The following is a 27,635-nucleotide window of genomic DNA, read 5'->3' as shown; positions in this document are numbered from 1 at the left end:
AAGACTTTTCTCTCCTTTTGTCACTGAAGCCATGACAGCGAGTTATTTTACTTCTAACACAGTCAGCAGGTTTATAGAGAAAAAACACTTAATTTCACTTTTATACAACTACTGATCTGAGTCATGGTGTCCTGTTCAGTTAAATGTCATTTATCTAAAAAATAATCCCTCATAAAGTCCAGATGAGGCATGTGTGATATGCAAATTTGATACACAGTAATATCTTACAAATGACTGAAATTAAATGAAACTAGAGATATATACTTATCAGCATAAAATAACCTGTTAACAATATATCAGACAATAGTTGCTTTTGTACATAAACACATTAGTTGATTAGTGTCAGCAGAATTTTACATCTATTTTGATAATCAGTCAATTGTTTAAGTAAAAATGCCAAATATACTTTGGTTCCAGCTTCTGAAATGGAAACATTTCTACATCTTTTTGTATTATCGTACACTAGTATTAACACTTTAAGTAACATGGAATTGAAGTACTAGTAGTATTAGTACCGCTAGTAGTATTGGTAGTAGTTGTTATAATAGTTGTAGTAGTTACAGTTGAAGTACTACTGTAGAGGTATTAGCAGTAGTAAAAGTTGTACTTGTTGTTAGCAGTTATTATTGTAACAGCAGTAGAAATAAAAGTAGCAGCTGTTTATTTGTCATAAGACACCAAATTTACAACATTAAAACACAAACGCAGAAGTTTGTCTCCTCTATTAAACTCTATGAATGAAATCTGCCACTAAAAGCCTCTTTAATCAAACACAGCTCGTTTTTTAATTAATCATCCAATCAGGAGAAGCTTTGTTAATAGTTAAATCTCAGCAAAGATCAATGAAACATGAAGTGGAGGTTCAGCTAATGTAGCTCGAAGCTACATTAGCTGCTACAAGCACAACACACCTGATTGTATACAAGTGGAGGAAAGGGAGTTGGGTTGCATTGTGGGAAATGTAGACACCAGTGTCTCCTGTGTGAGGACTCTGTGATGGACATTTTCACTGTTTTTACAAAACCATTTATAAATAAATCAAGAAAATAATGAGCAGAATGATCAATGATTAAAAATAATTGTCAGTAGTCCAAATTTATTTAAGAACAATTTAAAGATCGGTCACTGAAACTCAAATAAAAATGAAAATATGACTCATGGTATTGACAAAATAATTACATTTTTGTGAAATTAGTTTCTTCTCATAGTCATAACATGTCTAGAAAGATAAAATAAGTTCCTCAGCTTTAAATTTACGACTGTGAAGCTGTAGTAAAACAAAAATGATTACTCATTGTGACTTCTTCAAAAAAGGAGCTTACAGTTATTCAAGATGATTCCACCCAGGATCAACAAATCAAACGTCTTACTGTGAGAATTAACAGGATAAAGTTAGCTAGATAACTTCACATTAGCCTGGATTATTTAAAGGCGGAGAAAGTGATAACAGGGCCCCTGGACGTGCTGATTAGAGCAGATTTGAACACAAAAGCAGGAGACTGAAGCTCCTAAAGAAACTCTACCTCCTCAGTCTCTTGTTAACTCTTTAACAAGCTAACACATCAGCTCCGTCTTAAGGCGGCAGGCCTCTCGCTTCTGTTTTAAGGAGGACTTCCTGATTAGGAATGCAGCGTCTCAGGCAGCAGTGGGACCCTAAATGAGCCTGTTTCCTCCACTTCTTCCCCCTCATCCCCCACAGCACTCTGCCTGGATAATAGAGAGCTCTGATGGGAGCTTTTTTAGGGGGGCAGATGGGGGATGGATGTTTTTTCACTCAAGGAAGAAGAAAAGAAAAAAAAAAAGGATTCAATCTAGAAACTTTGGGTAAATTTTCTGTGTAATTTGCAGGTATTTAACGGTAATTTCACAGAGGCGGTGGTAAGAGTTAAGTTGGTTTAGTTAAATTAATTAATAAATTACAATTTACAATTAATTATTTACAATTCTTTAACTGACTGTGTAGTTTTGTGTGTCTAATGCTGTATAAGCAAATTACATTTCTTCAATAATTTCCTAAAAGTAAACACTAAAAAACAAAGTATTTTCTGTCAGTTAAAGATTGTAATTTATTTAACTACATACGAACCCAAATATAATGTATCGGCACTCACAAATTTTCTGTTTTTTCTCATAATTTGTACCAAATTGCACCACTTTCTCTGTGAAATGTCCTAAAAATGAAATGTTAAATACCTGCAAATTACCCAGAAATTTTCCAGGAAGCTAGTATAAAACTAAAGGAGCTGTAAAATAAAGCTTAACCAACTTTCTTGTGAGGACGGGGTGAAAACTGTAGGGTTGTTTTCTTCAAATATGTATATATTTATATGTATGCTACTTGTTCTTTGGCATTTGATGTTGTTTATCAGAGCGCCTGCCTCTCTGCTGATGTATTTACAGGGTAATTACTGCAGAGAGCAAGGACACTCAGGTCTGAAAGTGCTTTCAAACTGTAAGCCATGTTGCCTGCACAGAAATCTTTTTTATTTTTCTTAACAGCGGCTGCTCAAACTGCCAGAAAAAAAAAGAAATCCCCCTCCCCTCACCCACAAACCACTGTAGTCCATAGAAAAGCATAAAAAAAGCAGCGGCGGGATGAGAAGGGGCAGCGGGATGGAATATAAAATATTTAGAGAGCCTCTTCTTTTCAGTAGTGTGAGGGTGAAGCGGAGGGGAAAGCGAGATGTACTTATCTCTGCTTTGGAAGATGTATTTTTCTTTTGCAGGCAGGAGGAGGAGGAGGAGGAGGAGGAGGAGGTGGCGGTGGACGGGTGGGGGATGGGTGAGGGTGTGTGTGATGATGATGATGATGATGATGATGAGGCCAGTCTGGTGGGTAGGACTGTGAGGAGCAGCAGCAGAGTGTCTGACGCTATGTGGACGAGGCCTCTTTCTGCTGCTTTCTGTTCACATTAGAGTCTGAAATGAAGACACAGTAGAGCTGTTGGCTCTGTTTCTATTGGCTCCTGCTTCAGTAACTGATTGATAGTAACTGACAGTAACAGACTGACAGTTACAGACAGTAACAGACTGACAGTAATAGACTGACAGAAACTGACAGTAACTGACTGACAGAAACTGACTGACAGTAACAGACTGACAGTAACAGACTGACAGTAACTGACAGTAACTGACAGTAACAAACAGTAACTGACTGACAGTAACAGACTGACAGTAACAAACAGTAACTGACAGCAACAGACTGTAACTGACTGACAGTAACAGACTGACAGCAACAGACTGACAGTAACTGACAGTAACTGACAGTAACAAACAGTAACTGACTGACAGTAACAGACTGACAGTAACAGACTGACAGTAACAGACTGACAGTAACTGACAGTAACTGACAGTAACAAACAGTAACTGACTGACAGTAACTGACAGTAACTGACAGTAACAAACAGTAACTGACTGACAGTAACAGACTGACAGTAACAGACTGACAGCAACAGACTGACAGTAACTGACAGTAACTGACAGTAACAAACAGTAACTGACTGACAGTAACTGACTGACAGTAACAGACTGACAGTAACTGACAGTAACAGACTGACAGTAACAGACTGACAGTAACTGACAGTAACAGACAGTAACTGACAGTAACTGACAGTAACAGACAGTAACAGACCGACAGTAACAGACTGACAGTAACAGACAGTAACTGACTGTAACTGACTGACTGTAACTGACTGACAGTAACAGACAGTAACAGACTGACAGTAACTGACAGTAACAGACAGTAACAGACTGACAGTAACAGACTGACAGTAACTGACAGTAACTGACAGTTACTGACAGTAACTGACTGACAGTAACTGACAGTAACTGACTGACAGTAACAGAAAGTAACAGACTGACAGTAACTGACAGTAACAGACAGTAACAGACTGACAGTAACTGACAGTAACTGACAGTTACTGACTGTAACTGACTGACAGTAACAGACAGTAACAGACTGACAGTAACAGACAGTAACAGACTGACAGTAACAGACTGACAGTAACTGACAGTAACTGACAGTTACTGACAGTAACTGACAGTAACAGACAGTAACAGACAGTAACAGACCGACAGTAACAGACTGACAGTAACAGACAGTAACTGACTGTAACTGACTGACTGTAACAGACCGACAGTAACTGACAGTAACAGACAGTAACAGTCAGTAATATTTTTACTCAACAACAGTAGTACTAGTAACAGTAGTAGTACTAGTAACAGCAGTAGTACTAGTAACAGTAGTAGTATTAGTAACAGCAGTAGTACTAGTAACAGTAGTAGTACTAGTAACAGCAGTGGTACTAGTAACAGTAGTAGTATTAGTAACAGCAGTAGTACTAGTAACAGTAGTAGTACTAGTAACAGCAGTAGTACTAGTAACAGTAGTAGTACTAGTAACAGTAGTAGTACTAGTAACAGTAGTAGTACTAGTAACAGCAGTAGTACTAGTAACAGCAGTAGTACTAGTAACAGTAGTAGTATTAGTAACAGCAGTAGTACTAGTAACAGTAGAAGTACTAGTAACAGTAGTAGTATTAGTAACAGTAGTAGTACTAGTAACAGCAGTAGTACTAGTAACAGCAGTAGTACTAGTAACAGTAGTAGTATTAGTAACAGCAGTAGTACTAGTAACAGTAGAAGTACTAGTAACAGTAGAAGTACTAGTAGCAGCAGTGGTACTAGTAGCAGCAGTAGTACTAGTAACAGTAGAAGTACTAGTAACAGCAGTGGTACTAGTAGCAGCAGTAGTACTAGTAACAGTAGAAGTACTAGTAACAGCAGTGGTACTAGTAGCAGCAGTAGTACTAGTAACAGTAGAAGTACTAGTAACAGCAGTGGTACTAGTAGCAGCAGTAGTATCAGGATCAGTGGTAGCAACAGCAGAAGTAGTAACACAAGTAGTTGTAGCAGGAACAATGAGTAGTAGTGGTAACAGCAGTAGTATCAGTATTAGTGTCACTAGTAGATGTAGTTTTATTTGGAAGCAGTAGTAACAGCAGTAGTAGTAGTAGTATTAGCAGTAGTAGTGGCGACAGCAATAGTAACACCAGCATAAATATTTGCTGCAGGAGTAGTACTAACAATGGGAGTAGGAGTAACACTTTGAAGTAATTAAAGTAGTTGTGTTTGCAGTAGTAAAACTGAAAATACTTGTAGTGGTATTAGTAATAGTGGCAGTAATATTAGCTATAGTAGTACTTGTTATAGTAGCACTAGTTCAAGTAGTAGTAGTAGTAGAAGAAGTACCTGAAGTAGAATTTGTTATACTAGTAGTAGTAATGAAATAGTAGTTGTAGTTGCTGTAGCAGTTGTAGCCAATGTAGTAACTTAAGTATTTGTAATAGAGGTAGAAGTACTTGTAGTATTATTATTTTTGCAGTATTAGTACTTGCAACGGTTCATTCTGTCGGTCACTGAATCAAACTTTTCGTTTTCTGCTCACATCAGTCCGGTTGTTTGTGTGAAACAGGATGAAAATACTTGCTGTAGTACTCGTAAAGTAAAACCACTGTGTACCGTCTCAGGTGTTTGTAGTACTCTTAGTATTCTTAGTAGTACTCTCAGTGTTGCAGCGCTGACAGTAACTGTAGAGAGAAGCTGTTTGTGTTTCTCTCACAGTGGAAACAGCAGTGAAGTGTGATCTGTGTACAAATACTCTGAAAGTACCTGCAGTGACATCACGCCTGTCTGTCTGTCTGTCTGTCTCTATAACTTCCTGTCTCTCTCTCTAACTTCCTGTCTGTCTGTCTGTCTCTGTCTGTATAACTTCCTGTCTGTCTCTCTAACTTCCTGTCTGTCTCTCTAACTTCCTGTCTGTCTCTCTAACTTCCTGTCTGTCTGTCTGTCTGTCTCTCTAACTTCCTGTCTGTCTCTCTAACTTCCTGTCTGTCTCTCTAACTTCCTCTCTGTCTGTCTGTCTGTCTCTCTAACTTCCTGTCTGGCTGTCTGTCTCTCTAACTTCCTGTCTGTCTGTCTGACTGATGAACCATCCTGTCTCTCTCTCTGTCTGTCTGTCTGTCTGTCTCTCTTTCTAATATCCTGTCTGTCTCTCTAATGTCCTGTCTGTCTGTCTGACTGGTGAACCGTCCTGTCTCTCTCTGTCTGTCTGTCTGTCTGTCTCTCTAATGTCCTGTCTGTCTGGCTGTCTGTCTCTCTAACTTCCTGTCTGGCTGTCTGTCTCTCTAACTTCCTGTCTGGCTGTCTGTCTCTCTAACTTCCTGTCTGTCTGTCTGTCTCTCTAATGTCCTGTCTGTCTGTCTGACTGATGAACCATCCTGTCTCTCTCTGTCTGTCTGTCTGTCTCTCTGTCTCTCTTTCTAATATCCTGTCTGTCTCTCTAATGTCCTGTCTGTCTGTCTGTCTGACTGATGAACCGTCCTGTCTGTCTCTCTGTACAGAAGCTGGCAGTCAGAAGTTGTCCTGTAGGGTCGACCAAGCCCTTGTCTCTCATCAAGCCTCCCAGCCAGGGCATCGCCATCTCCGTGGTGCCGGCCAAGGCTCCCGTTTCCATGGTGACCGCACACATTAACGGACAGAAGGCGGCGAGCTCGGAGCCGTTGCAGACGTCCCCCATCAACCTCCAGACGGGCGGCAGGGTGGCGGCCGCCGGTGTCCACCCGTTCAGCAGCAGGAGAGCCGGAGAGCTGCCTCCCTCTCAGGTAAAAACACACCTGCACATGTGTGGAGTGATGTCATCGGGGTCATCTCACAAAGTTTTAACAACAAACTGGAGGCGTGGAGTCGACAGAAAGGGAGGTTTTAGTGAAAAGACACCATCCAGTTGCATTATGGGAAATGTAGGATCCAGTGCTAAAGACTGAGACACTGTAGAGACTCTTCAGCTTTGACTTCTTCTTCTTCTTTCAAATAATTGACAGATTAATCAATGAGAGGAGGAGAAAAGGATTGTCACGAGTCAGTTTTTATTGTTTATTGTTTAATGGGCAGTGAAGAGACGGAGAGGTGGGTGTGACATGCAACAAAGACTCTGTTTACACTTGGTTTTAAATGCATCATGGGTAATCGGATCACAAGTGGAAACGACCACCAGGACGCATTGTGATCCGATCGCTCAAACCGCTCGCCGAGGTAGTCTGGGACTCATCTGACCACAAATCTTTTGTAGTGTAAACACTAATGTGTCCTGAAAATATGTCATCAACAGGAAAATACGTCATCAGTGCAGGACGTGGTGGTTGTTTTGGCGACGCCAACGCCAAACTGCCAACAGTGGGAACAGCCCGTACATGTATATTAGTTCTTGAAACATCTTTGTTGTCTTAGCAGCCTGCGTGAAATAAATCTGACGTAATAACTGCGTGGAAGTGATGTAGGCGGTGACGACATCTGAACACAAGTGGTCATCTGGACGCCTTGGAGACGCCTGATAGACACAGGTGTGAACGGCGACATGTAAATACATTTTAAAACCAAGTGTAAACATGCTCAAAGGTTCCTGGCTGGAATCAAACCTAGGGACATCGTGGTCACATGACATGTGCTGCAACCAATCAGCTACCGCGGCTTTGTTCCCTAATTTATCGCAAATTTAATTGAATTTCCATAAACAGTAGGTGGCGCTAATCCTCCAGTCGCTGCCATTAAACCGTCGCAGAAGAAGAAGAAGAGACACAACGAGACGACGTCATTAAAAGCTCAAACGATGGAAAACATGATGGAAATATGACGTTTGTGTTAGTTTCGTGTATCACAGATCTGATGTTTTCAGCTCTTCAGTCACATGATTCATGGACGTCATCGTTTATCCACACAGCTGCTGTTACACCTCAGACAACAGGAAACTCAGCAAATTTGAAAATGCAAATAAAAAGCAGGTGGATGGAAACACACCTGCTGGGATTCGTTCCCACAGTTGTAGAATCTGGATCTGCTGCTCAGACTCTCTGAACCGCCAACAAACCAACAAACCAACAAACCAACAAACCAGCCTGCGTTTGTTTTTTAGATGCAGGGTTGTTTTTGGTGTGTTATCTGACGGTAGACGGAGAGGAAGCTGTGTGTAGTTTTTATTTCCACCTGCTGGTGCAGCTTGAGATCACTGTTACAGATTCTCCTCTCCAGAAAGGAAAATAATATATTTTTTTTAATCTTTTTGACCTGTTAAACACATATCACGGTTTATAAAATTGTCCGACACGGAGAAAAAGGTTTTTTTTTTTTTTTGTGATGCATCAGAGAATCAGAGATGCTGTTTTTTTTCCCTCCAACCTCTGAGTGGCTGTTAGGATTCAGGCCACAGCGTCTCGTCTCCTCCGCACTCTGTATTCAGCACCATCACCTCCATCAGCACACACAGCCTGGATCAGAGCTTCACGCTCCACACTATTACAGTAAACGCACGGCACCATAGAGAGAGAGAGAGAGAGAGAGAGGAGGAAGAGGAGGGCCGAGCCTCGCGGGGCCTCGGGCTGCCGCTTTATGATCCCCGCTGTCTCCGTCCATCACACGTCTTATGTAAGATGGAGCACGTCTGTTATCATTAAACCTTAAAAATAGGTTTGCAGGAAGGCCGAACGCGACCTTTTTAGAGGTGCACGAAGACAGAAAAACAAAACAACTAAGCGGCGCAGAGTTCATTCTTCATTTAATATGTCGTGTTGTGAGTGTGAGTGATGACGGATCTGTTTCTGCCTGAAACAGTTCAATTCCAAAGAGGAAAAATCAGGTAATTTAAGTTTCAGATATGGACTTAAATGAGTTATTTGAAATATAAAAACAATATAAATTCTTAATTACGGCTGTAACAGTTGTTTTCATTATCAGTTGATAATTTTTTTTAAATGAATTATGTAAATATCTTGTTATATTTGACCAACAGTACCAAAACCAAAGATATTTTAGAGTTTACCATGATATAAAGAAGATGGAGGCTGGAAATCTTCACATTTAAGCAGCTGGAATGAGAAGATAATTAGTATTTTTGCTTAATAATTATTGTAAATTATTAATTGACTGTTGCTGAACAAACTACTCGAATAGTCGACAGCTCTAATCTTTATTCTCCTGTTTTATGGACTAACTGTTTTTTTTTTTTTTTTGCAGCTTATCAATAATCAGTTTCACAATTTTAAAAGGATCCATGAGAGCGGTGTACTCAGTAGGGAGCCATCTGATTGGCCGTCTTAAAACGAACCTTTTCCTGCATCTGATTGGATGAACTTGAGTCAGTTTTACTCTTATAGATCAGTTTCAGAAGTCTTTAAACCCGTCACTCACGAGTTAAAAACTGCAGAAACATGGCGACTGAGCTGATGATGTCACCGATGATGTCACTGATGATGTCACTTGAGTCAGCAGACCTCTGCTGGAGGCTAGCGGCTCCAGGCTACATTAGCCGCTACTAGCATAGCACAGCACCATCTGTGCAGTTGCATTATGGGTAATGTAGGCGACAGGTTTTGACAAGGAAAAGCAGTATGTCTGGTTCTGTTGCATCGATTTAGATCCTTTTTGAAATCAAACTGTCTATTGTGAGTTTGATAATGTTAGAGGCGTGAAATGCTAAATCTGTGGAGGTCGTACAGAATCTGACTGTATTTCAGAGCTGCAACAATTAGTTGATTAGTTGCCAACGTAAAATGTGAATATTTTCTGGTTTCTTTAGTCTCTATGACAGTAAACTGAATATCTTTGTGTTGTGGACAAAACAAGACATTTGAGGACGTCGTCTTGGACTTTGGCATTTAAATGGGCCAAATAACTAATCCATTAATTGAGAAAATATTAAAAATGATCTGTAAATGCATTCAAACCTAGACTGGAACCTCCACTCAACTATAAATATGCCCTCAGACGTTGTAAACTACTAGTAGCTACAGTTTAGCTACTCTAAATTACAGCTACAAACTGTCCAGACTGCTGACAGTTGATTTCTGTGTTGACGTGTCGCGATGAAGGTGAAGAAATACTAGATTTACTCAGGAAAACGCAAATAACTGTTATTATAAAGAACACTACAGACTGGGATCAATTCACAGTATAATACAGTATAATTTACTAACTCAGAAAAAAAGTGGATTTAGTTATTCAGACAGTTCAGAAGTTTTGACGAGTCACATATTTATTTATTTGTTTGCACATATATAAAAAAATACAACAGTATGATTTGATTTGTACATAAGGACATCTACATATTATAAAAACACACTTCTATATACATATACTCAACTATATATGAATTCAAACATAAGAAGTTAAAAGCTGAAACAAGCCTCCAAACTCTCCTCAGAGTTGTTCTGCAGTAAAAGTACATAAGTATTATGAGCTTGATGTAGTTAAAGTATTGCAGTAAAAGTACATAAGTATTATGAGCTTGATGTAGTTAAAGTATTGCAGTAAAAGTACATAAGTATTATGAGCTTGATGTAGTTAAAGTATTGCAGTAAAAGTACATAAGTATTCTGAGCTTGATGTAGTTAAAGTATTGCAGTAAAAGTACATAAGTATTCTGAGCTTGATGTAGTTAAAGTATTGCAGTAAAAGTAGTGGTTTGGTCCCTCTGACTGATATATTATTATATATGACATCATTAGATTATTAATAGTGAAGCATCAGTGTTAGAGCAGCATGTTACTGTTGTAGCTGCTGGAGGTGGAGCTAGTTTACACTACTTTATATACAGTTAGCTAGTTTAGTCCAGTGGTTCCCAACCTAGGGGTCGGGCCCCTCTAAAGGGTCAGCAGATAAATCTGAGGGGTGGTGAGATGATTAATGGGAGAGGAAAGAAGAAAAAACAAAGTTCTGATACACAAATCTGTTTTCAGTTTCTGGACTTTTCTCTAATCTTTGATTTTTGCTGAAATATTGGATCATTTGAACATTTATTGAAATGAAAGCATGTGAGAAGTTTAGAGGGAAAAATCACTATTTGGTGGAGCTGTTAACAACTCATAGACATGTGAAATGTGACCCCGACTACACACTGCTTTTTGTAAGACGTCAAAAGACAAAAAGGTTGGAAACCACTGGTTTCATCTTTAACAATGTGTTGTATTTTAAAAGCTTGTTATATTATCCATTGTGTCAAATCTTCATCCGAAAAGTAACTAAAGCTGTCAAATAAATGTAGTGGAGTAGAAAGTACAATATTTCCCTCTGAAATGTAGAAAGTAGCATCACATGGAAATACTCAAGTAAAGTACAAATACCTCTAAACTGTACTTAAATAAATGTATTTAGTTACTTTCTTCCTCTGGATGTGTCATGTCTGCTCCGACACAAACGCAGACATTTCCTGCGATAAAGCCGCTGCGTTTCATCAATGTGTCACTCCTCCTCCTCCTCCTCCTCAGCCTCCCCGTCGGGTTGTCGGGTGCTGGAGGTGAACAGGTCAGGCGACGGGATTGTCTCCTCGCTCTTTATGGCTGTATTGTTGGGAGGGAGTGGGCGCTCTTCACCCAGCTGCCTGCCTGCGAGCACCAGGCAATAAAGAGGAAAAAAAAAACCCTTGCAGGCCTCCACGCTGTTCTCGCCTTCATCATCAATCGAGAGTCATAAAGGCTCGACCAATCAGAGGCCGTGCTGGCTGGTGTGTGGACTGAGGAGAGGAGGTGGGGGGGGGGGAGGAGGAGGTCCCTCACACCACCTGGCCACTAATTTGGAGATCAATAATGAGGTGTAATGGGACTGCTGCTCTGCATGAGTGCACACATTATAGCTGCATTGTTTCAGTAACACAGTGAACTCTGAGCGACACACTGCAGGAACAAAACCATCATGTGTTTGACAGATTTAAAGTCCAGACGTCTCTCAAACTTCTCCCAGACTAAATATTTCCAGGTGGAACTAATGCACAGAAAAAACACAAAATACTAGAGCTGCAACGATTAATCGATCAACAAAATGGACCAGTTGTCATGTGGGCAATTTGGTTTTGAGCACAAATGTTAAAAGTTTACTGGTTCCAGCTTCAAAAATGTGAATATTTTCTTTTTTAAATACTATTCTATGATGATAAACTGATTATTTTTGGGTTTTGGACATTTTTAAAAGTAACTGTGGACTTTGGGAACCTTTAATAGACATTTAGTTGCCCTACAATACACCTCAAAGCACTGAACCAATAAAATCAGACTCTCACTGTAAACTGCATGAATGTCTCCTGCTATGCAGAGAGAAATAAAACAAAGTCGGACTGACCTACGTTGTGTTTTTTATCAGTATCAGGTCAGGTACGTCCACCGTATTCATTATGACCTCTTTCACTTAATAGCTGTAAATATTTAGAAGTTTATTTGTGCAGCACAAATTCAAAAGTGCTTTATATAGAACATAAAAGCAACACAAGGCAGAATATAAAAAAGACACTGAATTACAATTAAAGTATTAAATTGGAAATAAAAAGGAAAAAAGCTAAAATAGAGGAAGACCGATAAAACATCTCATCTGTACATAACAACTAAATCAAGTGATGTGTAAATCTCCACTTAGTAAACTCTCAGGGCTGTTTTGCAGCATTTAATCATAAATCAATCACTTTCTTAAGTTATTAATAACCACTAACTAGTTTAAAACTTCCTAAATGAGGTTCCACCATTAAAACTTAAGAAATGTCTCATCTAGTGAACATGTAAATCTATTAAAACATCTGCACTGTTTACAACCAGTTTACCCACGACTGAAGTGCCCTGAGATGATGTTTGTTGTGATTTGGCACTATATAAATAAAAATTGATTGATCGATTGATTGATTACTCACAAAGACATTTCTTAAGTTTCAATGGTGAAACCAGATTTAGGAAATCAGTAGTTTGAAACTAATTAGTAAAAGACTTCACACACAAACTTAGTGATGGATTTATTTATATCAGCTGCTGCAACACAGACCTGTTTGTTTGTTTGTTTGTTTGTTTGTTTGTTTGTTTGTTGGTCATGAATCATTTAATTTTATAGTTGCATGTCTGGCGGTTTAATGATGGTATTTTGGGTTTCAGTTCTTGTGTCTGTTGTGTTAGCTATCAGTTATCTTGATGGTCAGAGGTCAGTTTCATTTTTATTTCTTCACAAATCAAAAATAATAATGGAAAGTCGTGTGCAGACGGAGGTTTAAGAGTTAAATTAACACAAGAAACTGAAATAGAATGTCACACACTGCACTGGTTTGTTATAACTAGCAGATAAAATAATCATTAATATTCTTCAGCACACCGGTTGTTGTGGACTGAATGTGTTCGTCTACAGTTCAGGGCCGTTTTGTTCCAGTGTTCGTCTTTCACAGCTCTGAGTGGGAAAGCGGCCACTTGAAGGGGCCATCCACCTTCCTCCGGCTTTGACGAGACTCGGAGGCGGATGGCAGAGAGATGACCTTGGCTGCTGTTTTAAAGAGGATAAAGATGTCTTTAGAAGGCGGCGAGATGGAGAGCCATGAAAGAGAAGCAGGATCTTTCAAAAAAGATCTCGCCTCCTTGTAGCCTCTCTCTTAGTTCCTCTGCGTCAAGCTAACAGGCGCTTAACAGAACCGCAAACATCTCCCATCCTTATGTCTATAAGGTGCCCAGTCTCTCAAAATACACTTTGATTTTAGCTCTGAACTAAAGTTATGTGCAGGAGTGTCTCTATAGATATATATAGATCAATAAGATAAGGAATTTCAGTGAAGCCTTGTTTTGAAGGCACTTTCATTTTTAAATTTTCTGTGTAATTTACAGGAATTTAATGGCTGATTTATAGGACATTTTACAGAAAGGGGGTGCAATTTATTACAAATTATAAGAAAAAGAGAAAAAAGTGTTGAGTTGGTTTAGTTGGTGCGTTTCCACTCATAGTAAGTAATTAAGTAAGTTTTTGTTATGTAACTTACTATGTAAGTTACTTATTTACATAGTAAGTAAAGATGTACATTAAAAGCAAACATAGTAACAACAATATAAAGAGGTACAAAATAAAATAATATCAACAAAAACAAAACAGAAAAACATACATTTATTGTTTTTTTTATTTGTGTTCATATTTAGTTGTTAATTTGCAAAAAAATCTTAAATTCTTGATAATTCTTTAAAAGACAGAAAAAAGTCTAGTTTTCTGTGTCCAATAATGTGTTAATATTCCACAGTCATTTAAAGGTAATTTTTTCAATAATTTCCCAACAGTAGTTGCCATTTAACTGTTAATTCTTAGCACATTTCTTTGAAAGAGTCATGCCATTTGGTAGTTTATGGAAAATATGATCATTATAGAGTTTTCTAGAGTATTTTCTGTCAATTAAAGAATCAAATTTATTAAGAATTTCTTTAAATTAACAACTACATATAAAGTCAAATCCTGTGTAGTGAGTGGGAACTTGCAAACTAAACCAGCTTTTCTGTTTTTCTTATAATTTGTACTAAATTGCACCACCTTTTCGGTAAAATGTCCTTAAATTTAACTGTTAAATACCTGCAAATTACACTGAAAATGACCAAGAAAATAGTATCAAATGAAAGGAACTGTAAAATTTCTAATTTGATAAAAATTAATTGTATTTATTATTTTAAAATAACGTAAACCTCCAGTTTTTAATGTTATAAAATATAAATATACAGTAGATTCTGGTGAGATTGCAGGGATTTAGTGGTTATGGAGGTTTTGGGAGTTCTTGTCAAACTTCCAGTCGATTTGAGAAGGTTTCAAGGATCGTTCTTGAGGTTGTAGGAGTCCTTGATCCAGTTCAACGCCTCCTGGAAGAGGTTTTAGATTCAAGGTTCGTTGTAGGGATCTTGGATGTTTTTCCAGGAGTTATTGAAGATGTTGTGGAGAAAGGTCGTGGAGGCGGTTCTGGCGTCCTCGAGGAGGTTTGAGGAGGATTTTGAGTTTATTCCAGGGATCAGTGAGGAGGATTGTAGATTTGATGGATCTGATGAGGAACAGCGTTGCCGTGGTAACTGTATTGTATTCCTGCTCGGACTGGGATCAGTGGAGTAGATGTAATGAATTTCTCACTTGCACAGACTGAACATTGACACCGAGCTTAAAACCATCAGCTGATCGATTGATTAGTCGATCGACAGAAATGTTTATTAAAGATTATCCAGCTACAGATTCTGCCCGTGTTATAAATCATAATTTCTTTTTCATTTTTGGACAAAATAAGCTGTTTCAGGGCATCACAGTGGAGTTTAAACTCTTGTAATGTTGCTTTTGTTGGCTTATTTTTTCTTTGAAATAAGTTTATAAGTAATTTCCATTCGCTTAAGATGTTTGCGGGAAAGGATTACATGTCGTTATGTACTAATTATGATTAAACTTGATAAGAAAATAACAAGGAACAGATTTAATTAATTTATTTGATATTCAAAGAAAAAGCAGATAAATTAGTAGTTAAATGGTGAATGGTAGATGTCAGGTTGGTGGAGTTTAAAAGAAACTTTGAATTTAAAAAAAAATTCACATCATTGAGCTCATAACATTTTGTATTTTCGGTAGAAATAATTTCCCTTTTTTCTTAGAAATTCATATAATCAGGAGGCACTTAATGGCTGTTCTTTCCCCCACTTTCACTTTAATTAAAGTGTAATCACATACTGTAAACTGACTTTCTGGGACATTATTAGGAAATGAAGGAAACATGTTTTTTGTTCTTTTTTCTATTTGAACTTCTGTTTTTAAAATGTCAGCATCTTATACAGGTGCGGTACAATTTCAATACTTTTTCACTGGAGGTGCAGAATTAGTTGTTTAATTGATTAGTTGCCAACTATTCTCTGATTCCAGCTTGTTAAATGTGAATATTTTCTGGTTTCTTTAGTCTCTATGACAGTAAACTGAATATCTTTGGGTTTATGGACAAAACAAGACATTTGAGGACGTCATCTTTGGCTTTGGGAAATATTAGTCAACATTTTTCACAATTTTCTGACATTTAATGGACCAAACTACTAACCGATTAATTAATAATGAAGATAATCGTTAGTTACACCCCTAATTTCCACTTTTAAACATGTCAGTTTCCAGCCGCCTTCATATTCTCTAAGCTATAAAAAATAAGCTATAGAAAATGTAAGTAGATATAAAGTATGTCAGTAGTAGCAGGATGAGTTATTGTTGTCTCATAAAGTTCACAAACATTTATAATCCCATATGTTGTATGAGGGAAGGTCAGGTTTCACCATAATTGTAACGCACTTAATAAAACTGGTTCTTATGGTTTATGGGGACGTTGAAAGCATCATTATTAGAAAAGAGTGTTTGCATGTGTCACAGTTCATCTCTCTCTCAGCTCAGAGAGCGTGAATGAAATGAAAAGCTTCTTCATGATGAAGATGGAGAGTAGTGAGGAGGAGAGTCCAGAGAGAGAGAGAGCGGACGTGACCTCAGACGGCGCCCTCTGCTGGCAGCTGGAGGAACTACAGGTGCAGAACTGTTTGATCTGCACCAATGTATCTGTTCGGTCAAATCATTTCATGTATAATAACAGTATAGAGCTTGTAAAAATACCATCCACAACAGAAGAAAAAAAAATCTACAATATTTCACCTTAAATTTCCTTTTAATCGTTTTTAAGCATCGTTTTTTTGGAGGACAAAACGATCTCCACTAGAATCTAAAAAAAGTCAAGTCCCCCCTATTTAGCATTTATATGTCAGTATTTATAACACACTATAATGTAGTCATAAGCAGATACAAAGACATTTTAAGTGTTAATTAATGTACAGTATTCTCCTATAAATACAATTTTTATATAGTTTGTAAAGCAGCAACACAGGAGGAGACACTTACATCTGCTAACAACCACATTATAGTATGTTATAAACTATTTATTAACAGTTTATAGATTATTAATGATGAGTTGGTTCTGTTTTGAGCTACTGGAGGGTTTTTTTTAAATCTTCATGAGGTGTAAATGTTTTTCTTCCTTTTTTTTTCTTTCTTGAAAATAAAACCTTTAATTAGTTTTTAGCATCACAAATTTCACTAATATACTTGTGATCATTGACTCTTTTTATTATAGTCCATTTATTTTATTTTGTTTATTTATTTATTAAAAAAAAAAGAAAAGTACAAACATCAAAAAATTTTCAGTGTATTTCAGTCATTTTTTGCTTGTGAACTGTGACCGACGTGAGCCGAGTCGAGTATTCGTCGTCTATTTTGAGCCACGAAGCTCCGAACGTCGTCTCGCTTTGCTGCTGAGTTCACGTTTTTCAGGAGGATATGATGATGATGATGATGAAGATGATGATGATGGTGGTGCAGTCAGCGTCTGGTCCCCGGAGACAGAAAGCAAAGACTTCCTCACAGATGATACGTGTCGTCTCTTCTCTGTCGTCTCGTTTTTGTCCTCGATTGCTGCGTGTGCACTTCCTCCTCCTCCTCCTCCCTCCTCCTCCTCCTCCTCCTCCTCTTCCTCCTCCCGCTGTGATGACAGGCCGATGGCAAACTCAGAACTTCAGCCCACCTTCAAATGACGACTTCATAACTACTTTCTCTATAATCCCTCCATCTCCTCTCTCTCTCTGTGTCCTCGGCTCACCACCTTATCTCTTCTCTCCTTTTTCCAAATAATTGTGTTTCCCAGTAAACATTCGATTTCTGAGAAAACTGTTTTCTGAAAAGCGTTGCACTCAATGATCTGGAGTTTTTTTTTTTTACTGATGTTGATGTGATTATAGAGTTAATGCTAAAAGTGCTGTTTCCTCAGCTTATTGTCATTATCTTAATCTTGTTTCAGAGGTTATTTTTAGCCATCTGGCAGTTTATAAAACTCACTGTAGTGGTAGTCGACCTAGAATACCAACATTTTGGGAAATCCACTTTAGTCTCATCTCTGTGGGTAAAAAAAGGACTAAATTTGGTGATAATGTTCAGTAGTGGAAAGTAACTAAGTGCATTTACTCAAGGGAACATCTGCAGCTGAGTTACATAATACTAATTACATTCTTCTGATTAAATTACCTTTTGTACAAGTTTACCATCCCAGCTGTAGTTTGTATGAAGCTTTTTGGATGTTTAATGTGGAGTAATTATGGTGGATGATCATTGCGGTATTTATTGTGTTTCTGCATCTTTAGTCTTCTTAAAGCAGCTATAATTGATACTTTTTAATCATAACTGTGTCTGATGTGTCAGTGTGTAATGTGTTGGTGAGAATTATCAGTGTATAGTGAGTTTCAGCTCATTGTTTATCTGTCCGGCTGCAACTTTTACTGTTCTGGTTCACTCTCAGCGTCTCATAGCGTCGTTTTCAGAGAAAAAGTTGTAAAAAGCATAGACTGTATAAAAATATGGACGTAGTTACCGTGACGTCACCCGTTGGTTTCTGAAGAAGTGAGCCGCTCCGGCCGTCGCCATCTTGGCTGTGCGTGATGCTGCCTAACTCCCAGCCAATCAAAAATGGGCAAAGAGGCGGGCCGAATGGCTGAAACAAGCCACCTAGCGGCTGGCGGACCTGTCACTCAAAGCAGCCATGTCCTTCATTATGCCTAACTTTACAGCTTAATAAAACTTAATAAAACGGGTGAGTTATAAAAAAATTCACCCCCCGTACAGTTGTCATGAAAGAGGAAATTAGCTACAGAGACCAAAGCTGTTTTTTGTACCAGGCTGTAAACATGTTTATTTCTGCTGTAAAGTTGGGCATTTTAACATGGGGGTCTATGGGGATTGACTTGTTTTGGAGCCTCAAGTGGTCGTTCAAGGAACGGCAGTTTTTGGCACTTCCATATTGGCTTCATTTTACAGCCCCGGAGGTTGCTCCTTGGTAAAAAGCCGCTGTACACTACCTGCAAACAGACAGTTAGCTGTAGACTAGCTGGTGAACATAGTGGAGCATTTAGCAGCTAAAGAGCCAGATATTTCCCTCAGGAGTTGGTGGAGAGCAAAAACAGAGCTAAAAGAGAGTGAATATTGGACTTACATTCACCAGGTGGACAGAAACACGACTCCAAATGAATGATAATGTTGCTCCATAACTGCTGGATTTGGAAATAAACAACTGTTTGCTAACTAGTTCAACATATCAACTTAAAAGCTGATGATGTGTGTTAGTGTTTGTACTTGTTTCTGATGGAAACTCGTGTTAATGCAGGTTTAAAGACAAGTCTAGACTTCCTGTTCAGGATGTTTAGTCTAGATTAGCAAAAAAAGACTGGAAGCAGGGGGAAACTGCTAGCCTGGCTGTAGCATATATTTTCAGATATTGACACCCCCCCCCCGCCCCCCCCCCTCCGTCTGGTTTATCACAGCAGGTTTGTCAGATTTGGGGGAGGGAGGAGGATGGAGGAGGGCTGTCAGTGTTCACTGCAGAGCTGTCATCTGTCTCACAGACGGGATTGACTTTGCTATTTGGAGGAAAAAATAAAAGAAGAAGAAAATTCATTTAGAGAAACAGGAAATCACTGGTCCAAGGTTGTGTTCGGCTCTTGAGAGGAAGAGGAGGACGAGGACAAGGAGGCCCCCTAAAGCGAAGGTGCTTAGGTTTGGAGAAAAGAGGCAGCAATTACGAAAATGAAAGCCCTTGCACTGCAAGAATTTTCATCTCGGCAGTTTCCATGGGAACAGGCCTCGGCCGCCTCCTCCCCCCTCCTCCTCCTCCTCCTCTTCCTCGCCGAGCCGTTCTGCAGCACAATACAATGGAACGAAGGGATTTTCACAGAAGAAGAAAGGAGGGGGGGGGGGGGGAGGAGGAGAAAACTTTCCTCTTTTCTGTTTCTCATCTGACGGCTGTAAATGTCTTTAATTCATTTTACTGTTCAGGTTCAGTTTGACAGGAAGTGTCAGCCAATCACAGCGCAGTAATCACAGACAGCACAGTAACCTTTCTGTGTTTGTTTTTATTAACATTTAGTTTCTATCTGGATTTATAAGGAATTTATTGTTTGAGCTTCCTGTTTTCTAAAAGAAGAGAATCTCTAAAGTAAATACAAACATGTTTTTGTGATTAATAAAAAGATTGTAGAGCTGATTAATGTCAGTTCAATTAATCTAATATTCTCTCTATAGATTGTTTAATCTTCTTGTCTACAAAATATGAGAAAATAGTAAAAAAAAAAAATGCCTGTTTTTATTTCTTATATTGTTTATTCATTATAATATAGACATATACTATATACATATATAGACAAATACAATTTAGAACATAAAATGAACACATCAGAAAAAACAGTTCACTCGTCTCTCACATCTCGACTTTTAGAGTTTTTGTGGAGTTTTTTTTTTATCCGAATCAAATCGTTTTAAAGCTCTTGGAGGAAAATGGTTGGAATAAAGATCGTAATCATAGAGCACGGTATCATCTTCAGGTCACTAAACTCCCCCAAAATCCCCAAAAAATATTACAGAGCTCATGACCTCAGCGTCCTCGCTTCCTGCAAGGTTTTATTTCATTCTTTCCTTTGTGACATTCAAAAAAAAGTCAAAAAAACATTGATAGAAAGAAGGTTTGTATTCTGTTTTTGTAAAAATTTAAAGATATATGTGATGATACTGGATTGACTGCAGTCAAATCAGGACCAAAACTAACAAAAACACAACAATACACATGAATGTTATAATCAACATCATAGAGTTATGATGTATTTTGAAGCCTGGTCACTTACTTTCCTACAGTCACATGAAATTGTAATAATAATCACATTAATTACATCATCTCAGTCCTTCTGAACTCAGTCTGATGAGTTTTCTGTTGTTTGTCCTCTACGCTCCACCGTATTTTATGTGTCGGTCAGCCGTAAACGTCAGCGCCGGTTTGACCTTGACTGAAGCTGCGGTCGATGTCAGCTGATCTACAGTCTGAACCTCGGCGCAGGAAATGATGTCATCACGTAGTGAAACAGCCAGAAACCTTCATCAGTATCTGCAGCTCCAACAGACGAAGCCTCCTGGAAACCATAAACGACACAAACTACCTTAAAACTAAGAATAATAACAAATAAACTAACAAACACAAAAACTAAAATACACTCTGTTCCTGCGAGGTTCAACTCTGGAGTCAAAGCATAAAGAAAAAGAAAAATCGTTTACTAAAAATTAAAATTTCATTTCACAGTTGAGGTGTTTATATGATGTGTATTAACGAGTTATAATGAGAAAATACTTCAGATTAAAAGTCCAGTTTAGGTTGTGAAATGTCTGTTTAATAAAAAGTCAGTTTTACATTTCATTACTATGATATGTTATACTTGTGGAATAATTACAGACGTTGAAGAGTTTTTAATGTAATTTGTGAATTAAACGTTAAAAAAAAAAGTATGAATCAGATACTCAAAGATGGCTCCAAATAATAATAATAATAATAATAATAATAATAATAAGTCTTAATAAGAGTCACAAAATATCACAAATACAATCTGTAAATGTTAAAGCAGGAAATAAATTTGAAATTTTACATATTTTTACATGTAATATCACAGCAGACACATTAATAAATGGAACAACAAATCGCTAATTTTTATTTTGCGATTCCATTTTAAAACACAAATGTTTATTCATAATTTAAAGACAGAATAAGGAAGAATTATTATTAATGGAAGTAATATTTTTTATCTGTATTTTTTCTTACTTATAGAATATATATTTAAACCAAAGATTACAAAGTGCTTTACAAAAACACAGAATACATTTGTTATTAATTTAATATAATTAAACAATGTGTATATTATTAGTGGTTATGTATCTTTAAACATTAAATAGTTTTTTTTAAAATTTTGTCACTTATCATGTGCACATAAAATTTGAGAAATTGATAAAATTATTTGATTTGAATATTGTCGTCCCTGAACTTCCATACATGATTTCATGGCAGTTTTAAAATTCATCTTTTGGGTTTAAATTTTTCATTAAATGTTTTGTTAATGCAGCAGTTTTTAATACCAGTCTGCTGACTCTTCTTTCAGGCTTTTTGTTTGATTTGGTGAAAAGTTTCTCAGCAGCAGGAAGTTTGTTGTGAAAAACAAGCTGCTGGTGACAGATTTCAGCAAAAAAAAAAAAAAACCCTCCTCGTTAGTTTGGAGAGAGAAGCTGCTTTTCTTTTATTTTTAATGCCGGGCAACAACAAGAGAAACAGAAACAGCCATGGAGAATGTTCTCTGACTAACGAGAGGTTTGGGAGGATTTTCTTCCATGTGAGGTTTAATTAAATCATGAGAGCTGAAACCAGACAAACAGCGTCCAACCGAGGTGAATTAAAGCTGCGTTAATGTCGTTTGGTTTCATCTGTGTTGAACCGGCTGACGCTGATTTAATGCAGGAAGACAAATGAAAGGTGAAGAACGCTGATTCTCATTACGGTGCTGTTAAACTGTTATTCTTGGATATGAATCGCTGGCTGTTTGTCTTCCTGCTGCAGTCGGTTTAACAGTCAGATGAACAGTTTTAACAAGAGTCTCATGTTCAGGCTGAAACACAGTAGTGTGATGTGTAGTTAGAGCTCCCCGTGTGGACGTTTCTGGTTGCTGCAACTGGAGCTGCAATGATTGAACGAAGCAGAAAATGTCAAATATAAGCTGGTTTCAGCTTTTTTTAGATGTGAGGATTGTGAAGCGTTTGTGTGTCATACATGAAAATAAACTGAATATCTTTGGATTTGTGACTGTTGATCAGACAAAACTAGACGTTTGAAGACATTAGAAAGGACATATTTCACTATTTTGTGACATTTAATAGGCAAAATGTCAGATGAATCCATAGTGAAAATGTTGTTTTTGTTGTTTTAACTGGTGATTGATGGTTTCCACTCTGAAACAACATCAAACACAGATACGGAAGATGAATCTGTGAGCGACATGAACGTGTTTCCTGGTGTGAATTCGTTAAACTTCAACACTAACGAATCTCTTATAAAACCTTTGATCTCGCTGTTCATTAACAAAGATCAACATGAAACACGTGTTCATGTCTCTGCTTTAAATAAAGTTAGTGTGTTCTCTGCAGAGTGTTTATATCATATTATTTTATGTTTCCTTTATGTCCTGTTGTGTAAAAAGTATGTTTTGGTTTGTTTGTTGTATGTTTATTTGTATTTTATTTTATTTTTTTGCAATTTTTAAAATTATTTTTTGCAAGTTTTGGTGTAGAAATAAAGATTCCTAAAAAATCTGCTGCTCATAAAGAGCTCAACTTATCAACTTATCAATACTCATACGGTGTTTTGTCAATACTTTACTGTAATGAAATGTGTGTGAGTGGAGACTGATCAGCTGATTGATCAACGTGTGAATCAGGAGCAGCTGTTAACAGAAACATTGATGAAGCTGATCAGACGTATTTGAACCTTTTAGTTGCTGCAAATGTTGAAATGTAAAACTAATAAGATCCGACATTTTTCTCTGTATTTGATAAATGTCAGTAAGTGATGCGTTCGTGTGTCTTTCAGATGCTGGGAACTCTCACTGCTGTGCCCATCAAGGTGCCTCAAGTCAGCTCGCTGCACCGGCTGGCAGGACAAGCAGCCACTGTGCTACCTCAGGTAACACACACACACACACCTGTAACACACCTGTACACACACACACCTGTACACACACACACACACCTGTACACACACCTGTACACACACCTGTACACACACACACACACACACACACCTGTACACACACACACACACCTGTACACACACCTGTACACACACCTGTACACACACCTGTACACACACACACACACACACACCTGTACACACACACACACACACACACACCTGTACACACACACACACACCTGTACACACACCTGTATACACACCTGTAACACACACACACCTGTACACACACCTGTAACACACACACACCTGTACACACACCTGTATACACACCTGTAACACACACACACCTGTAACACACACACCTGTATACACACCTGTACACACACACACACACACCTGTACACACACCTGTAACACACACACCTGTACACACACCTGTAACACACACACCTGTACACACACCTGTACACACACCTGTAACACACACACCTGTAACACACACACCTGTACACACACCTGTACACACACCTGTACACACACACACACACCTGTACACACACCTGCACACACACACACACACCTGTACACACACCTGTACACACTGTGATCACATGATACCAGTGTGTGTTTGTCCAGGAATGATGAAGGGAAACGACGACGCTTCAAAGCCAAGTTGATATTTTTACTTGATGAAGACTGAATGTTTTTTCGAAGCTTCATTTTACTCTTAAATATTGAATCTCATGTCAGAATAATGTTTTCTGCTGAAACAACACAAGTAAACGTGCAGTAATAGTGAGCAGAGGCTCAGATTGATTCTCTCTCCCGTCTGTTCGATCGATATGAAGCTACAGCCGGTAGCCCGTTAGCTTAGCTTAGCATAAAGACTGGAAACGGGTGGAAACTGCTAGCCTGACCCTCCTACCGGCTGTTTTATCTGGTTTGTTTAATGACCATCGACTGTTTTTTACGGAGACGTTTCTGTATGCGGCGACTTTACAGATCAATCTGTTAAAGTTGCTAATTCAGCTGTAAAAGCAGACAAGTTGATCACATGACTGACAGAGACGAACCTGATTGGAGAGAAGTCGGATCCGTCCATCCATTGAATTTCACTGATGCAACTTAAGCAACTTGGTTCATTTGTTTAAAAAGACTGAAATTCTTCCATCTTATCTGATATTTTCATACAAAGATCTAAAACACTCAAAACTCTAAAAAGAATCTGAACATGATTTAAAGTCATAAAGACTGTTTGGTTGCAGTTTAACAGACGTCCAGCAGGCGGCAGCACAAACCACAACAACACATCAGCTGCTCTCACCGACTCCTCAGAAGAAACCGAGTCAAAGCTCATCTGGCGCTTTTATAGTTTGAACTTTTGACTCAAATCTCTCTGAACTTTGTTCTTTTAGTTTCCAGACAACAAGGTTCAAAATGAGCTTTAAAAGCTTTTTAATTATCTTAACGAGCAGCTGAGTTTTACCTTTCAAATGTCATCTACAGTATGTTTAGATTGACTAATAACACTCACAATGAACATCAATTAAAGAATGATTTTACATGTATAGTTATAGTTATATATGTGTTCATATTCTGACTGAAACCAAACTTTGATTGGAGTTTTTCACTTAATCAACTTAGATTGTTTTAATCAATCAGCCAGTCGATTGATTGGTTCTCTCACATCAGTGTTTTAATCTTTAATAAACAGAAACAGAAGACGCCAGTTAACATAAACTTTTAAGTGAGCAGATTAAAATGTGCCTAAAAGGCCACCGTACAGAAGATGAACTTCTTAGATTTATGTAACAACATGATGTTAAAGCCTGCAGCAGCCTCCGGGGGGCGGCGGTGAGGCCGTAGTTTCCTGCTAAACGTCGTCATCACGCCGCAGACGGGGACGTCTCCTCTACTGTTCAGATCCAGATCATTCAGTCTGAAAACAGTCGTGTGTGAAGCAACTCAAGCAGCTGTTGGTGCAGACGGTGAAATATGATCCAGCGTCCGGTCGCAGTGACAGATTATTGGGTTCAAAGGCTGATCAGGAAGTAACTGCACAGCGTCAGTACTCGTGTTTACTAGTAGGAACATGGACTTTAACTCTCGTCCTCCTGCAGGTCAGGCCAAAGACCCAGATCCCCGACAGCCTTCCCCACAGTCCCTGCCAGGAGCTGCAGCCGCTCAGCCTGCAGAGGGCCACCGCTGTGGTCAGCCCCAAGAGCCAGGGCCCCACCCTGCCCACCGCCAACAGCACCTTCAGCCCCGACCACCAGCCCAACGGCCAGAGCGACGCCTCTCCGCCCCCGCCGCCTCCGCCGCCGCTTCCCCACAGCCTGTCCGGAGGCCCCGAGTCCAGCAGCCCCGCCCAGCACGCGTCGGCGGGGACCGGCGTGGCGTACGCCATCATCGCCGCCTCCCCGGCCACCGGGAACGGGGTGTCCGCCGTCAGCGAGGCCGTCAAGGTGCAGCCACTGCTCTTCAGCGCTGACAACAAGGCTGGTGTCTCCACAAACACCAACGACTCAGATCTGATGTTCACTAAGATTAAACACACTGACAGTCGTTATGATTATTATTATTATTATGATTATTTCATTATCGATCAGTTTCTTGATTAATCATTTAGTCAACGGAACCTAAAATATTATTCACAGTTTCAGTCCATCAGGATGTTTTCACTTTGCTTGTTTTGATTAACAGTTAAAAACTTTAAGATATTAAAACATTTTTGTCTCATATGAAAGACAAACTGCAGTTTGTCGACTAATCAATAAATTGACTGATTGTTGCAGCTTCATCAAGTCAATAAACTTAAACAAGACAAAAATCAAATGATAATCAGTGTTTAATAAATGAGTTTAATGATGAAAATCTCATCTGACGTCTGTCATGTTGGTGTTTTCAGGTAATAATAATCCAGCCTCAGGCCCCCAGCAGCACCGAGGGGTCCCCGGGGGCCCAGGCTGACCTGCCGTCACAGGAGGCCCCGCCCGCTCTGACGTCCCCCTCCCCGAAGAAAGACGAAGACCCCGAGGTGAGACCACAAACCTGATCGGACGGCTGAAGAGTCTGATCGTTCGAAAAAAGTTTGACTTTATTTATTTAGTTATTTATCAGGATAAACGATGTTAAAGGACCAGTTCACCGTTTTTAAACAACAGACATCATCATGTCATCATTCCTCCTGTTCACACTGACCATTAGAAGATCCCTTCATAATGACCTTACAATGTATTTCAAAGTTTATCTGAAGCTAATATGAAGCTTCAGCGTCCAAATGAGTCAAATCAAGTAGATATCTTTCAACGTTACAGTCTTTTTAGTGCCAAAGTTCCTCTTTTTGTTACTATACTTCCACCTGCAGCTCAACAGGGAAACACTGTCCGAGGAAACACAAAGAGGGAATTTGATGCTAAAAAGACTGTAAATGTGTCAGATATCCACTTGATATGACTAACTCAGACTGATGAAGCTGAATAGAAGCTTCACAGAGACTTTTAAATGACTGTGTGGACACACTGTGGATTTTGGTCTCCATCACTTCCATTGAAAGCACATTTGAAGGATCTTTTAATATCCAGTATGAACAGGAGGAATGATTACAGCGAGGTTCATATGGACACCTGAAACTTGTCTTTTAAAGTTTGACAAGATAATAATAATAATATTTCACTGAAATAAATAAGATTTAAAAGAAACAAACAAATAAACATAAATAAAAAGGAACTAAATCTTTAATAGAAAAAGTTTTGTCTCATACGAGAATGAACTTCTGAACTTTAATGTTGAATTGAAGTAAAACTGATATAAAAAGTGTGAAATGTAATTTTCTGATAAATGAGCTGCTGCTGATCTGATGTTGAACTGACAGACTGTAAATCAAAGTGTTTGATATCACAGACGATGATAAAGTGTAAAGCAGCAGATTCTCTTTATTACAGTGAAGAGACGATAACTTCAGTCCCATCACGTCACCTCGTTAACGTCCTCGTTAACGTCTCTCTCTCTCTCCTACAGAAAATTGCCTTCATGGTCGCCCTCGGCCTCGTCACCACAGAACATCTGGAAGGTGAGTTTACGACAGTATGAACCCAAACATCAGCTAGTTAATCACAGATCAATAAAAACTAAACTGGGAATTCATTGATTGATCATCTAAACATCTTTTAAGCAAAATTTGCCCCAAAATTCTGTGATTTCAGCTTCCGAAAGGTGAATA

The 27,635-nt window shown here is 38.6% G+C and overlaps 2 protein-coding genes across 7 annotated transcripts in view; one reads left to right on the top strand and one right to left on the bottom strand.

Annotated features, from left to right (window-relative positions):
- phf21b (PHD finger protein 21B) overlaps positions 1-27,635 on the top strand; it is a 109,497-nt gene that overhangs the window by 74,834 nt on the left and 7,028 nt on the right. For 4 of the 6 annotated variants that reach the window (XM_042403504.1, XM_042403501.1, XM_042403500.1 and 1 more), the window contains 5 exons: positions 6,402-6,662; positions 23,309-23,401; positions 25,534-25,911; positions 26,322-26,450; positions 27,434-27,485. In XM_042403504.1, the coding sequence (XP_042259438.1) occupies positions 6,402-6,662; positions 23,309-23,401; positions 25,534-25,911; positions 26,322-26,450; positions 27,434-27,485 (913 nt within the window). The remainder of the gene's footprint in view (positions 1-6,401; positions 6,663-23,308; positions 23,402-25,533; positions 25,912-26,321; positions 26,451-27,433; positions 27,486-27,635) is intronic. The other 2 variants (XM_042403505.1, XM_042403502.1) reach the window with 1 other exon arrangement.
- The window catches only part of LOC121890884 (rho GTPase-activating protein 8-like), a 33,219-nt gene continuing 25,674 nt past the window's right edge, over positions 20,091-27,635 (bottom strand). The window contains exon 14 of the mRNA XM_042403509.1: positions 20,091-20,816. Within this exon, the coding sequence (XP_042259443.1) occupies positions 20,721-20,816 (96 nt within the window). The 3' untranslated portion in view covers positions 20,091-20,720. The remainder of the gene's footprint in view (positions 20,817-27,635) is intronic.

This window comes from Thunnus maccoyii, chromosome 23 (genome assembly GCF_910596095.1).
Source record: "Thunnus maccoyii chromosome 23, fThuMac1.1, whole genome shotgun sequence".
NCBI classification, from domain to species: domain Eukaryota; kingdom Metazoa; phylum Chordata; class Actinopteri; order Scombriformes; family Scombridae; genus Thunnus; species Thunnus maccoyii.
The sequence above is the reverse complement of the archived record's forward strand: the minus strand, read 5'-3'. Positions and strand labels throughout refer to the sequence as shown.